This window comes from Pundamilia nyererei, unplaced genomic scaffold, assembly GCF_000239375.1.
Source record: "Pundamilia nyererei isolate P.nyererei 1_Seehausen unplaced genomic scaffold, PunNye1.0 scaffold00214, whole genome shotgun sequence".
Taxonomy (NCBI): Eukaryota; Metazoa; Chordata; class Actinopteri; order Cichliformes; family Cichlidae; genus Pundamilia; species Pundamilia nyererei.
Window position 1 is genome coordinate 1018022 of NW_005187615.1, and position 15566 is coordinate 1033587.

The window sequence follows — 15566 nt, forward strand, 5'->3', positions numbered from 1 at the left end:
GTTTCTGGAGGTTGCTGGATCTTGTGCGATGAAATCAAGTACAAAGAGGGCACGTCACAAAAACCTCCTTGCAATCACGTTCATTACTAACGGGTTGCCACAGTAGTCTGTATAAAAGATCTGCAAACACTCTCAAAACTGCTCTCCAACTAGTAGCAAAACTGTGTACGATGCAAACTGGGAATAAAGAACAGTTACTTTCAAAAAAAAAATAAAAAATTGTCTTAACGCTGTGGCCAACACATTTTGTGAAACTTTCAAGTGCAGTATGTGTGTTAGAAGTCTTGACTGTAATTACCTACATAGGTAAAAATGTCACTCACTCAGGCACACAGTCAGAACACAAAAGGAGATTATTTGATGTGGTTGAGCAGATGAGTAATATGAAGGTGCGCTTATTCTTATTCAATTTAATGCACCTTACTCACCATACTTTGTGGGCACGAGACCACGCTGCAGATAGCTTCCCCTCTACGACCAACACTGCCCAGTATTTGACTGGTGGGTGTTAATCTCCCACCTGGGTGGCAGGGGGTGTGTCAGTGCACACAACTGACTGCGTGCTCATCCCACACTTGAAAAGAGTGAAACAAATGAGACGGAGCGGATGAAGCTCAGCCGCCACACCTGTTTCCCATAACCTCTGTGCTCCTCTCCTGGGGAACTGGATTGCTGACTGTGGACATACTGTATGTATAGCTTTTTAATATGGACTGTAAAGCAACAGTGTGCTCATGTGACCCTAACAGCCACACAATGTGATCTACTCTTTCTGTTTTTCTGGGAAAAACCCTGGACTCCTGAAAACAGTAGACAAAAAACACTGTTTAAAAAGTTTCCCTCTGTTCATTCACGGTAGGTAATTAACCATGGAAATATCTGGAAGACATTTATACAGCACCGTTTCCTATGACTCAGTAATTGAAACATTTGATTCCTGTCTATCCAAGATTTATTCAGTAGGCAAGACACACTAGTAAAAATAGTACTGCTAATATTAGCATTTTTTGTGTATTTTTCTATATTTTCCCCTTTCCTTCCAATTCTGAATGGCTAAGCACTCAGGCACTGCAGTCATAATGACTGGTAACTACTAAAGTTGGTACAGACATAAAACAACAAATACCACCAGAAGTCAGTGACTGACAAAATGAGACAGTGGGGTTAAAAATTACTTTTAGATGGATTCTATATAGTCACCCCTCATTTCTTTATATTTTATTTCACTAGCTGGGCCCACGTCCTCGTTTTAGGTTTGACAGCGTTTTAGTGGGTAAAGGTGAATGCTTGGACATGAATTGAACTGCGGTTTGGGGAAGGCCTCGAAGAGGACTGGCGACGGTTCCCGGGTCTGGCAGATCCCCATATACTAAATAGGAGTGAAGAAGTTAAAGAATTGAGAACAAGGAGGGAGGGTGGGGCATGTAAACAAGAATGAACAGTTTGCAGAACTTGGGGGAACCTATATAGATGACAACCGGAAGGAGCGTGTTTGGAGGCGTGGTCCCGCTCCTGAAATTCCGATACATAATCTCCAATAGAACAATGGAAAATTGGGTTGTATACAGTATATAAGTCAAAAAATAGAGCTTTTACGATTCTAATAATTCTTGAAAGTCAATATTTGATAAGATTACCTTTATTCTTTAACACAGCCAAGCTTACTTAGACTTTCTTGCATTACTTGCACATTTGTGTAAAATGTGCTTTATTGCAAAATGTGCAAAAGCACAACAGTTCATCCCTTGAATTAGGTACCTCCTTTTTGATCTTTGAAAGATTCATATGTCAATGACAAGTGGTTCAACAAACAACAAAATGCTTTGGAACACATTGGTGGAATGTTGCAGTCAATACCAAAGTGTACTGGTGCATTAGCCCACTCAAGAAGAAAGAAAACAAAAAGAGAGCTATTCACACTGGAATGAATGGAAAGTGGTGCCATCTTCTATGCCCCACTTACAAGGTATAACAAACAGCAACTTTAGTGTCACTGACGATGATGTCTTTAAATTACAAACAAATTTGCTGAAGAGGTAAAACTGCGGTTTACAACTCAGCTTTCACTAAAGGACCACCAGGAAGCTGCTTGCAATTCAGAGCCTCTGACAGTCAGTCACATCTGTCATGGAAGAGGAAGCAAAGGGTGGAGTCAATAGGAGCCGGTGACCACAGACTGCTCCCTGAACTCCCCACACAGCCTACACACCAGCCTACACAACAAAGCCACACACTCATCTGCTGATGGCCTTCCTTCAAAAAGAAAACCCTGTGTGCATTTAATGTGATTAGGGGTGTTCAGTCAGCTGCTTCTCAACTGAGATCAAATAAGGAGGCTCAGATGGATGTGACAGCTGTGACCCACACATGTGAATCCAAATGCTAAAATGCTCTTTCAAAGCCATTTTTCTTGCTCAGAATTCTGATAACAAATAACAACTGTGAATAATTAACATCAGCAATGAAGAGAAATGGTTGAATCTGCTGACAAATAAATCAATAGGTCATGCTAAATTATCACTATCACTGTTTGGAAGAGACTAGCTGAAATATGCAGAAGCATCAAGTGAGTGGTGCAAAATTTATCATGACAAAGGGTGTTTTTTTTAAGCATTAGCTATGGATAGGCTGATTATTGGGGTCATTATTCTGTGTTTTTGCATGCTGATTTGTCACAATACAAAACTGCCTCTCTCTGTATGACTTTCTGTGATATAGGGTCCTACCCACATAATGTTCTGATTGTTTAAATGCTATGGACAAAAGCCTATCACCACTGAGCACAGAGCAGAACACAGTCTGAAGCAGCTCCCGTAGTGGAGCTGTGGTTTGGACTGCATATCGCAGATATAGCTGACCTTGCAATAAATGCTGCAATTCTTTCTGCTGTACGACCACACAACCATGACAAGCATGCACAGTTTCCCAGATGCATTAATGATCAAATGCAATATTTTGCAGTGACATCCAATGAAGGCAAGGATAGCAGGCTTGCTATCAGGCCAGCTGGAGGGGTGAAAGTAAGACAATGCTGTCAAAACTGAAGAAAACCAAGACATATTGGGAATAGATAAGGAAAAAGGATTACAGTGGCGAAAGCTACACTAAAACAGCAAAAGGGCAAAGGGTTATGCTAGTGGTTAAGTTAGCAGGCAGCTTCAGACTACACTGAATATTCATCCATCAGTTTTCTACTGCTTATCCAATTTAGGGTAGCTGGAGCTTATCCCAGCTGCCACAGGGTGAGAGGCAGAGTACACCATCGACAAGTCACCAGTCTGTCGCAGGGCTAACACAGAGAGACAGGTAAACATCTGCAGTCGGTGTACCCGTATAGAAAGGCCTTGGCCAGATGGTGGATTTAAACCAAGGACCTTCTTGCTGTGAGGCAACAGTGCTAACCCCAATAGTGCATAAGGCTTAAACAGACACTAAAACACCATAACAGCTAATACTTAAAACATAAAAAAATAAGCATTAAAATAGCAGAATAAAAACATGACAACATGCTATTTTTAAAAAAATATATTAAAATATTGGTTATCCTATAATTACTAATGTCTGTAATCAGTCCTGAAAAAGTTAAATCACTCGATCCAAGGTATTAACGCTGTAATTGCTCAGAAAAGCCAGTAAGACTGGGATGTAACTTTATATTAAGTTATCCAATCTCCTCCCCCAACAAAAGGGTCTTGACCTGATCTGCCCTATACCATGTGGTGGCAAAGCCACGGTTGTTTTAATTATATTCCTAATGACAAAGTAACTTTCTTGGCTACATCATGCTGTCAATTAATGAGTCCAGAATCATATTAAGCTTAAGGACCAAATCTGCTCAGTCGCTGCACTGCTTTTTCAAATCTATTTCTGAGTCTGTAATTTGGGGTGGCTCCATTACTACATTATTTATTTAGATTGTGAATCATGTGGCCCCAAGAGAAGGAACCACAAAACTATGGTCTTCAATTACAGTCCTCACAGCCAGTGGCCACGCCTTTTAACAAATCCCCTCCTCAAAAATCCTGTCCACACTCTAAAGCGAAGTGAAGAAAACTAACTTCAAAAGTGTTTACATCACAATGTCCCCTAGGACCACATGGCTGCTAACAATGTTTTTACGAGTCAAAAACCTGTACACATTTTTATCCAAACACAAAACCGAAAAAAAACCCCCCTAAAACTAAAAATGCTGGCTAGGTTATCGTATGTGTTCATGCTAAGAAAATCTGGCTGTAGAGGTACCATGTTGGACTGGAAAATCAACAAACACACTTGAACACGCCTTTGAGGCTAATCAGCTTAGATTGCAACATTGCATTGTTTATCGGTTTGCTGTGCTGATTTATGAACCAGTGTTTTGTGGGAACAGACACAAAAAGAAAGGCACGAAGAGGCTTCTTTAAAAACATTTGTTGAAAGCAACTGAAATGAAACTGACTGTAGCAGGAGGACAGGCGCAAAAGACAAGTGCTCAACCGATTAATCAGTTTACTATAAGAGCAGATATTATACAATTTAAGACAAGACATGGCTTCTCGGAGAGTTTTTGCTCAGTCTTCTAGGGTTTTAAAGCAAAAATATCTGCTCTTTAATTACAGATCTGACAAAACATGGCATCTCTGTACATCAGCTTAAGCTCTGGAAAACTGTAACACATATTGTTTGGATCAAGCATTTAAGCAAGAATATAATTAGAGATAAATCAATAGTAATTCTAAGTGTCTAGGCAAAAAGCACAGCTTTTAAAAGGCCATTAGTTACTGTTATATTGGGAGCCACACTTGTGCTGGGCAGCATCCTGAGCTTAATTTCATGCATGTTTGAATTTTGAAAATAATGGTGAACAGGCGAAATGCTCGCTCAGGTTTTCCAAGTGGTTTACATGCACTATATTGCCACTAGGAGCGCAGAAGAGTGTACTGAGATGATACCCATATTAACTCAGTTCCAATCATACACAATATTAACAATCCACAACCTGTGGGAAAAAAAAATCATGGTACGGAATAATTAATGATAAAACCACTTAAAGCATTAATAACAGTACATTTACATGACTAAAACAGAAAGGTGCCAAGAAATATCACAGTGTTGTGACATAAATCACAAAGTTTGACCTTGCATTAGTCTTATGAACATAGTCAAGTTAGAAACAAACAAATATTTGCCCTTAAAAGAGGGCAGAGACAAAATAAACACAATAGTTGGATCACGTATTTTGAGACCTTACTTGAATCACCTTGTTGCTGAATTGCGCTATATAAATAAACTTGCCTTGCCTTACTATGATTTCACTCGCTTTTCTCCGAGCTTTGTTCTTTATTTTTTGCCTCTATCGTAGAGTGAAGTGGATTTTTTTGTGTGTCACAAGTTGAGCAAACAGCTTCATCCCAACTCCTGTAGCGCAACGTTCTGTCAATTCGCCTCACTCTGTATGTAATCACACCGCATGAAAACTTCTGTTGGCATATGGTTTGAACACATCATAACAATGTGTCAACAGCTAGGGAAGTAAGGGTGGGCTTCCCTCATTACATTCAAGAACAGTGAAGCCATATGGGGGATGAAAAAAACAAGACTGGGGATGAACCCAAATGACTTGAGACCCAGAGAGGAGCTGGGTTTGTCGATTGTTGATTTTTCAATTGTAAAGAAATGAGACTCGCTTTGTGTCATGCTGTCTCTGTGCTGGACTTTCACTGGAGGCAAGTCTAAGGGAACTCTACTCGCACACAGCAAAAGGGAATCAGGTAGGGCAACGATATGAGGTTAGTCAAGGCTTTTTCAGAACCAGCTCTGCTGTGGAAATATTAATGCTAAGGAGCCAGTTTGACATCTAACCTAAAAGCAGAACAAGCAGTCTATTAAGAACCGAGTCTACTGAACACATGAGCACTACTGATAAGAGTCTAAGTGTGGTTTACTTATTATTTTGATTGGTTTTTTTCTTTTAAATGGTTTAAAAGAGAAGTGTTTTTTTTTTTGTATAAACCTTACAGATGGCCATGAAAAAGTTAATAGTAATAATAATAGATCTATTATGAACCATCCAGAATCTTAAAAAAATACCATCATGCAGTTGGTTTTTTTCCATACCGCCCAACACTATGTTACACATTACAATGAGCAATACAGTAAAAGTTGTTCTTTCGTGTATTGCTCTTGGATTCAGAAAAGAAAAGAACACTGGTGTATTTCTGGGTAGTATTTACTTAAGCATCCATCTGTGTTTGTGTCTGAGACACAGCAAAGCTCTCCAGCTGCTCTCCTCGGGACAGTGAGGGGGCTGGAAGGTGCTTCAGCTGGCATGCAGCCCAACTGCAGGTCAATACTTCTACAGACTCTGCGACTGCAGTGCATGCACTCAAATATGTCTTCATTTCCCCTGCCACCCCTTACCCCAAAGCTGAAGACTCTGCACTGACTCTCCTTCTGTCGTGTATCACATAACCTACAATCCATCTGTAACCAACCACTTGGCAAACTTTTCACAAAGGAGCCTCTTTTTTTCCCTAGCCATACGTGACACCCGGATTGTTCCATTTCTTGTCTATTTCTGTGCACCTCTAATCACTGCTTCTCCTCAGTTTGTAACCATGTGGGTGGGAGACAAACTAGCCGGTAAATCCCCCAAACGCCCTGAATGATGTTAGCCAAGTCATGATGTGACATGCTGTAAGTAACCTCAGCTTGAAGGTCTGCCCATTATCACCATAACACCAATCAGTGCCGTGTCTGAGTTATGTCTCCTGGAATAAGCTGAAAATCTTAACACAGTTAGCTTGTGTGTAACAGTCGCTCCGATGTAAAGAAGTGAACTGATGTTAACGGAGTTGAATTCAAATGGGGGGGAGGAGAGTGAGTTTTAGCTAACGGTCAACTGACGCAGCAGCTACTTTCCCATCAGTGTTAACGTAAAGATAACTGTCCACAGGCAACAACTAGCCTGCTTAAGCTTAGCTTAAATGCAGCAGGACGAGCCCACCACAAAACAACAAAAACTAGCCAGCCGGTTTGGGTAGTGGACTGTATCCGTGAGGACCCTCTCCGAGCAATCCTACTGCAACAACTTCTTTCAATGGCCTCAAAAGTATTATGGGAGGGATGATACAGAAACCGTTAACTCACCGGTAAGTCCGTATACGGTGAGGAGGGATATTAAAAGTCGCAGTCCGTTAGATGGCAAAGTCCTCCTGAGCGGTAATCTTTTCTCCATGATTCCTGTGTGTCTGTGCGCCTCGGCACTCCCGGATCCGTTCTCCTAGCTCCTCGCTCGTCCCTGCTCTCACTCTCTCTCTCTCTCTCTCTGGCTCGTGCTCCTGGGGAGCCTCTCTCCATAGCTACAGAACCGCGTGGGCTGTACCATTCTGCAAGTCAACAAAAAAACAAAACAAAAAAAAACACACACACACACACACACACACACATGAAACTTAAGAACGCACGCGCGCTGACCCACTCGTCTCCGTGTGTATACACTTTTAGCGCAGTTCTGAAATGCTTGTCATTGAGCCGTTTGTCTTTTTGTTTGTTGGTTTTCTTGTGGGATTTTTTTTTGGTACTTTATATATAGATTCGGGCAACATAAATATAGATAGCAGGGCTATCACGATCAGCACTCTAAATTATGTTTAATTGTTATTTTATTACGTTTAATTTCAGTTAGTTTCTCGTGTGGAGCCAGTTGTCGATGTTTGATTGTTAAGAAAAAAATTTAAATGTATATATCAAATGCATTTAGTTATTTATTCTTATTTTCGCTCATTTCTTTGTCTTCTTCTTCTCATTGTTATTATTATTATTATTATTATTATTAGTAGTAGTAGTAGTAGTAGTAGTAGTTGTTGTTGTTGTAGTAGATTTTCTCATTATAATTTCATTGGTATATGTCAGGGGGCTTCAAAGCCTAGAGCAGATACTACAATGTAAGCACTGACTCTTAGTAGACAACCCAGTCTTAAGAAAAAAAAAAATCTATCGTGGCTTGCTTGTATTGATTGTGTTGGGAAAACTTGCCCCAAACTGACGTTTCAGATAGCTTTGAGCTTTTTTAGATGTCACAGTATAGTTCAAGTATGCAATAGGCTAACTGCCAAACTGAAGTGACTTTATCCAGTCATAAAATAGACGACTTAGTCTAGTTTTACAGCAAAGAAAGGATGCTTTCAGAAATAAGTGATTCTTGTTTTTAATTTAATTTAAAAAGCGGCTAAAAGTAGAACTTTTTGGTATAAGCACTCTTTATCTTTTAAACAGTGTCAGTTCTTCCTGTCAAAGAAAATGAGGTTGTCTAAACATCTTGGATAACTTGCCATAGTGCTTCAGTGGATTTAGGCTGTCTTGGTATCGTCTGCCTGTTCACGCAATCCCAGACTGACTGCATGATTTGAAATCGGGTCTCCGTGGGGCCATATAAACCATCTGTTGCTGTATGTTTGGGCTGTAAAATATGGGACCGATCAAAAACCTCCCGGGTGATGAAAAAAAAGTAGAAACATCTAAACTGCTTAATTATTTTCACATGAAATATTACAACCTTAGCAATAGCAGTCATTGTTGTTGTTATTGTAGGGACAGCAGGATTAGCAAGAGGGAGTCGAAAACATTTTCATACGCAAGATTGATGAAATAGTACTACATTTATTAAGAGGCACAGTTTCATAAGACTGCCTTGATACAGCTGAAAGGACTTTTGTAGTCAGAAAGGATCAAATTTTGACTATGACTAGGCTCAAAAAAAGATATTGATTTCACCCCTAAGTTAATATAAACCTATCTGATAAGGATCATAAACAGTTTTATAAGAAAGAAGTACTAAAACCTCACATATAATGAAGTTTTGTTTGTTTATTTGTTTGTTTTTTTCTTCTTCTTTTTTGTGGAGCGAGTGAGGAATTTCCTTGTTTTAAGGTCTCACTTGTGCAAACAGACATTAAATGTGAACAGAACTATTTATAGCACAAATAACCATTTGCTTTTTAATCATGATTATCGTCTTCAGTGCAGCAACTGAACAGGCAAAGGTTCATCAAGTTGCTTAAGAATATACTAAAGATGCTTTTAGTGGGTTCACGGGTTTTGTGGGGATTAAAAACAGCAACCTACTGGTTACCCTTCAGTCCCTCTAATGACCAAACCCAATCTATTTTACATCACATTTTCATAAGCAGGTGTTGAGGAGATTGTAAGATGATATAAGTGCTGCTTTCACTTTAGCAAGTCCAGTCAATCACTTTATGCCCCTTCTAACCTCCTTAATTACAGTAAAATACACAAAATACGCATCATGAGCCATTCTCCCTCAGTCCTTTAGCACGTAAAAAAGGAAACTGACAATAACCCCTACACACACCCTCACACACCAGAAATGCTAACATTGCTGTACCATTAACCAAGCCTCAGTGCACACAGTGCACACAAAGGTTTTATTTTTTTAAAATCAGCTTATTAATGTTAACTCAGTCACAGATATGCTGAACTATCCTAAAACTGTAGTGGAAACAAGGAAGTGAATGTGAAAGTTAATATAAACCCCAGGAGATCAGTCACTGAAGGACAAAGCAATCACATGCAGGTACAGTGCTGGGGGAAAAAAAGTGTGCACTCATCAGCGTGAATGCAGACACACTTCGACTACTCTGTCCTAAAACAAAGTGGTAATGAAACACTCTTGCATTGTTCTTTTCTTTGAGATAATTACAGCTTTTACACATTCAGGAATCCGACGCTGTGTGCAGCACTGTGTTATTATCACGCACTGAAGCTTGAGCTGATAAACTTGCTCGCTCAGCAATTTTAGGCGAACATCATATTTATTCACTGAAGATAAGCAAAAATGCTTGTTTCGATGTGCCTCCCTCGCGTTGAGCCAGTTTCATTCTGCAGTGATGTCTTTATAGACTCTATTAGCTCCGAGTCCTCATCAGGGCAATGTGAACTCTGCAGGGAACCTCCATCTCCTGCAGAACTGAACTCACTCCCTCTCAGTGCTATAGCTCAGCTTTACAGTGATTAAAGCATGACCCGGGATGTGTCACCACACTGTACCCCCTACCTTCATACCCTCTGGTGGTTTATTTATATCCTCAAAGAGCTATAAATCCCCAGGTGAAAGTGATGGCCTTTTCACTAATCAATCTCCCCTCCTGGGGCACTTTGCATTGAAACGATAGAGTTAGTGCAGCAGGCAACCTCTTGTCTTTATGAGATGATAATTCACATCTTATTTTCGATTATCCAACTCTTAATGTGTTAATTATATCAACAATTTGGGCAAAAACTGCTTCAGCAAGGCTTATTCCACACCACTGGCATAAATGCATATTGCTGCATAAATACTTAAACCCCCCTCAGTAGCATTAAATAGTTTATGAGCATTTATGACCCATGACCTTTGTAATTGTGGTTACCTCATTGAGGTTTTATGCAGCAAAAATACTTTTCACTAAGTGTTATTACATTTTCTTCCAGGCAAGCAATGCTGCACTGGCACCACCTCCCCTGTGACCAGTGGCTGCACATCCACACAGGCTGTCTGGGAAATTTGGTTTTACAGTCTGTGAAAACAGCCTTTGTTAAACACAACATTCCTTACTAGTCGCACTGGTCAGCTGGCCCTTGCACACCTCAAAACCTCCCACCCATTCCTCCCCCATTGTAGCCACACTTTCGGTCCCATCCCCTGCCAAGGTTTGACCATCTACAACGAGGAGAGGTCACCTCACTGCTGACGCTACACACTTGTGCTTGCACCTCCACACAGGTCTTTCCCATAATGAGCTCTGCATGAAATGACCTCTGTAGTACACACCGACCTTAAGAAAGTACATGTGAAATTAAGATAGAGTACCTGCTACAGAGGACATACTATGGATAAGGCCGGTAACTGTGCACATCTTTAAAATGTTATTTAAAATTACTCAGTATTCAATCAACTCTTAAGAGATGCATAAAAGTAACAACTGAAGAAATAAATTACAGTGTTTGGAATTCAAACTAATTAAAATTCATAGAGTCTCACTGTACTTTATGTGCAGACACCAGTTCAGGGACAAAATGCCATATGTAAATGTAGGTATGCAGTACAATCTGGGGCTCCTGTTTAATCACAACTATTAATTCAAAACAAATCAATACCGGCTGCATGTGCTGGAGTAAAATATGAGTTGCATTTTGCATATATAAAATACATGTGGCATGATATGAAAATGTAAATGCAATGCATCCCACTGAAGCAGAGGGCAAAGATGTGTAGTGGAGTGGACTTAGATCGCCATCTGCTGGAATAAGCATAAATAAACTAAGACAAATTTCTCTGCTTCATCACATTTTTCACTTTCCTGGGAACAAAGACATTATATCCAATTATGAATAACTCTTGTTTTCCATGTTTTAAATTTTTCCTTAAAGCATCATAATTCATACATTTTTAATGTTTTTCCAGAGGTTGAGTCTTCACTTTTTTCCTGTTCAGTGGCGGTGTGGAAAGACTGCTGCTGTGGATGAAGTGACGACAGGAAAGCAAAGGAGGGGTTTTGAAACCTGCCTAAAAGCTCTATTGAACTCAATCAGGACATGGGTAATTAGCAGTGAAGGTAAAGCTGCTGAGTGAAAACGAGAGATACAAATAACAAGCAAGCTAACGCCGTTTTTAAAAGACTTCTTCAGAGGGACATACGGGTGGGAATCTGTAGACATTTCAACTGCAACAACAAAACAAAACATGCAAGAATTATTGTAATGCGCAAAGAAGGTGCTTGACAGTCAGTCATCTGGGCAAACTTACTGTGTTTACAAAGTGTCTTCTGGTCATTTTAGAAAACAGAACATTTTCACAATGACCACAGGGGATATTTTGTTCGCATAGTTGGCACTCGTGCATCTCATTTGAAACACTAACAATTGAGTTTGGCAACAATGTAAAGTGGACACACGGTCTCCTGTCCAATTTTAGCAGAAATTAAAAACGCATTTTCTGTGGATCAACACCATAACAACAACACGAAAAACAGTTTGCATTTTGTTTACACAGGATGTTTGTATTTATTGCAATAAATCTTGACATAATACAAATGATTTGTGTTTGTTCACTGTTGGTAACCCAAAAAAAAAAAAACCCCATTAAAGAAACACTCTCCCAAGAAGCTCTGAATTATAGATACCCTTTTGTTGATGTTGTTGATGTAAGCACATCAGTTTGACCAAACCAAATATATTACACATCATAAAAGAAGACAGTGTTAGAATAATGAGAAGTTATTGTTTTCTGATACTCGTGGCTGTTTGTTTCAGTCCTCTCTTAGATAAGCCTCAGGCACCTCTTCCTCCTCATTATTCTCTAAGGAGGCGGCATACTGTGCCATCCTTTGAACCTCCATTACTTTAGTCTCGGCCAACTTCTTATCTGCATCTAGTGAGAGTTTTCGTGCCTCCTCCACTTGCGCCTGGGCCAACTGAATGTTCGTCCTTGCAGTTACAGACGCATGCTCAGCCCCTGGAAAAAAACAAATGCAAACAGTGTTCAAAGACTCACACAACAACCCTATCCAGTTCAGACATTAGCTAAAGTCATTAGGCAGCCTTCCTTGTCCATCATCTCCATTCTGTTTAAATGCAAAAACCTGTCCGTCTGCAGAGTGACAGCAAATGATCCATACACCGATCAAGGTGCAACACTGTCAGCACCTGAATAGAAACCACCACAAATGGCAATATAGAAAGCTTCAAAAAGATGAACCCTAGGAGAACTTGCCTCAACACTACAACCTGACTGTTGTACCACACAGGCCAAATAGCTCGTTTTTTTTTTTTTTTAAAACAACACACCTGATGTGTATGCAGCCTCAGCTGCTGCTTCACAGAGCTTCATTGCACTGAACCAGGTTGACTCGAAATGCTTGCAGTCTTCCTGTCTGTCATTAACCTGTCAGGACAAAATCAGAATAAGACCCAAACAGATCTACAGCAACCTGTTTGTAAATCTGTGGTTACATTTACAAAGAATGACAAAAAAACCCCAAAACGAGATGTTTTTCTTTAAATACTTCTAACCGAAGAGAGCAATGAAGACTGACCTTTGCACGCTGGCCAATGATCACCTGCCAGACTGAATCCTCCTCTGCTGGGGTCAGTTTTCCCAGTGAATCCAGATATCGTTTTTGTAGGGCAATGAGTGTGTGCACAGCCTGGAATAAGGACAAGGAGCTTATTAAAGAACAACTTAGTAGTACTTTGGAAACAGTAGGAACACTTCAGGGGTCACCACAGCAGAACATCTATCCCCACTTCACCTTATCCTTTACATTATCTTAAGTCACACCAACAATTTCCCTGTCTTTTTCTTCACTTCATCCCTAAACAGCTCCATAGTCACCATTTACTGTTGTCCATTTCTCCACTGCACATGTTCAAACAAATGAAACTTTATTTTAATGGTTTTAACTGCAAGATTAAACAGTTGCTAGATTTATGATGCAATCTGAGAGCATGAAAGTGTTGGAACAAAGTGATATTTGGAGGCATTTTCACATGCAGTTTAATGTGTTGCACTGAGCAGGATAAGCACTGCAGTCTGCAAACTCATGATTTTATAAACCTTTATTTATCAAGCTAATAAGCAGATTTTTGAACAGGCATGATGTGTACTCACTGGGAATGGGAAACTTGATACTGGCCTTACATGATATTCTGTACACTGGTCTGAAACATGGTTCAAAATAGCCAGACAATTGTTCCAGACATGACACATGATCCACAGGTCGTTTACTGACATTTATTTACAGGGACACTGTGTTGTTTTTATAATAAATAAAAACAAGTGTGCTGTGTGAACAATTTTTTCATGGGGATGTGACAAAAAAGAAACTAACTCCCCCCAAATGCTGAAAAACTAATTTTTGAAAGAACATTTTTTAAGTTATATATTAAGCTGTATAATAAATGATCCTCTTGCACTGTGGACTGTTGTTCCACTAAAGCCATTTTAAAGAAAACTGATCCAGTGGAGTTTTTTATGGGGTGATCTATAGCATGAACTTGTATTTTTATACCATGTTGTGCAGAGTTGTGTGTTGTTGGATGTTTCTTGCAGTATATGTGAGCCCATCGAGATAAATTCCCATCAACTGTGATGGTAAAAATGCTACAATAAACATGAACTTGGACTAGATTTTACTAATTGGACAGAAAGTTTCCCATAAGAGCCAGACTTACTTTGGCGTACTCTGTGATGGCATCTATTAGTGCTAGACTGGTCTGAGAGAGAAAAGTGCTTGAGCTGTCGGTCGCCAGAGAGGCTGCTCTTTTGATTAGGGAGTCATGAGAAAGGGGTTCAACCTGCAGCAAAGACACAGAACATAAACATGTAAAGTAGGTCAGGTAGCGGATATATACTGCTGTGAAGTTTGTAACAACTGCTGGGGCAGGGAGGCCGACTCACCTGTTTGAAAGGTACAGCACACAGCCCACCGCCCACAGCTAACGACGCTACACCTGTGTATAGAATATTTCTCCATTTTCCCAGTTTACTAACTGCAGGCTTTCTGCTGCTCAACAGGACACTACCGGAACTCCTGATAAAACAAAAACAAAAAATACTTTCAGTTTCAGGCTGCGAATTCCCGTGAAATCCATGACGTTTTTACCAGTCGATCAGGTACCAAAGCTCAAAAAGCCCAACGAGGGAAAAACAAACAAACAAAAACCAAATAAAACATTAAAACAAAAGTGAAGCTGGTTTGCAAATGAATGTAATTTTGAACATTTTTATTGAGTCACAAAAACAACGCTCATTTAAGCGTAGCTGAGTTATGACTTTAAGACTCATAACTTCCCGTTGCCATTGTTAACCGCGATATCAAACAAAAAAAATCTTTTTCCTACACTAAAGGATTTTCTTTTCAAAAGTCAGTTCAGCCTAGGATAAATCGACCTGATGACAAAATCAGTACGTATGTTTATTCAACCATAATGCCTTACCTGACGAAACGGAGATACACTGCTCCCTTCCTAAGCGCGGCCATATTGATCGGCCGCAATTACAACACATCGAGCAAAGGGCTCAAACGGAAGCCGAGGAGGGACATACAATACAGGGTGCATTTCTATATCCATTTAACCTTTTCTAACGCTGTTCTTTTTAAATGACATCTAATAAAACGGAAAACATTTTCTATCAGTATAATGACTAGACTACTTACTGCTGTGAGAATACAAATCATTTCTGTACTCACTCATGCGAACTATGCCAGCAGGATCCAAACTACAAGGGTGCAACAAAGCACTGGGAGCATATTTATGCATTTTTTAAATTTATATCTTTATTATCTTACACTTTGCGTAACATTAGGCTGTTATTGCATTGGGGTTGCCACAGTATAAAAACTAATAATAAAAATGAATATATGATGATGAAGATATGATGTTAGGATGTATGACTGTTGGATATGGAAATTCTTCAGTAAAATCAAAAAATACAAAGAGACTTGTTCTTCTAGGAGTTTAATATATATAATACTCATGACGTTTACTCTTAATATTACTCCTTAGACGCAGGTATTCATGGAAAT

At 39.7% G+C, this 15566-nt stretch overlaps 2 protein-coding genes across 3 annotated transcripts in view; both read right to left on the reverse strand.

The window, feature by feature from the left end:
• Positions 1 to 7347, reverse strand: part of nectin3a (nectin cell adhesion molecule 3a) — a 33003-nt gene extending 25656 nt beyond the window's left edge. For both annotated transcript variants that reach the window (XM_005748140.1, XM_005748139.1), the window contains exon 1: positions 7129 to 7347. In XM_005748140.1, coding sequence (XP_005748197.1) covers positions 7129 to 7216 — 88 coding nt within the window. In that variant the 5' untranslated portion in view covers positions 7217 to 7347. The remainder of the gene's footprint in view (positions 1 to 7128) is intronic.
• Positions 7348 to 12011: 4664 nt separating this feature from the next.
• On the reverse strand, positions 12012 to 15076 carry LOC102195165 (diablo homolog, mitochondrial). The gene is made up of 6 exons (XM_005748141.1): positions 14977 to 15076; positions 14438 to 14570; positions 14212 to 14334; positions 13074 to 13184; positions 12826 to 12922; positions 12012 to 12493 (listed from the first exon to the last, which is right to left on the reverse strand). Exons 1-6 carry the CDS (start codon positions 15018 to 15020, stop codon positions 12288 to 12290), a joined length of 714 nt encoding a protein of 237 aa, XP_005748198.1. The 5' UTR covers positions 15021 to 15076; the 3' UTR covers positions 12012 to 12287.
• Between the last annotated feature and the right edge of the window lie 490 nt (positions 15077 to 15566).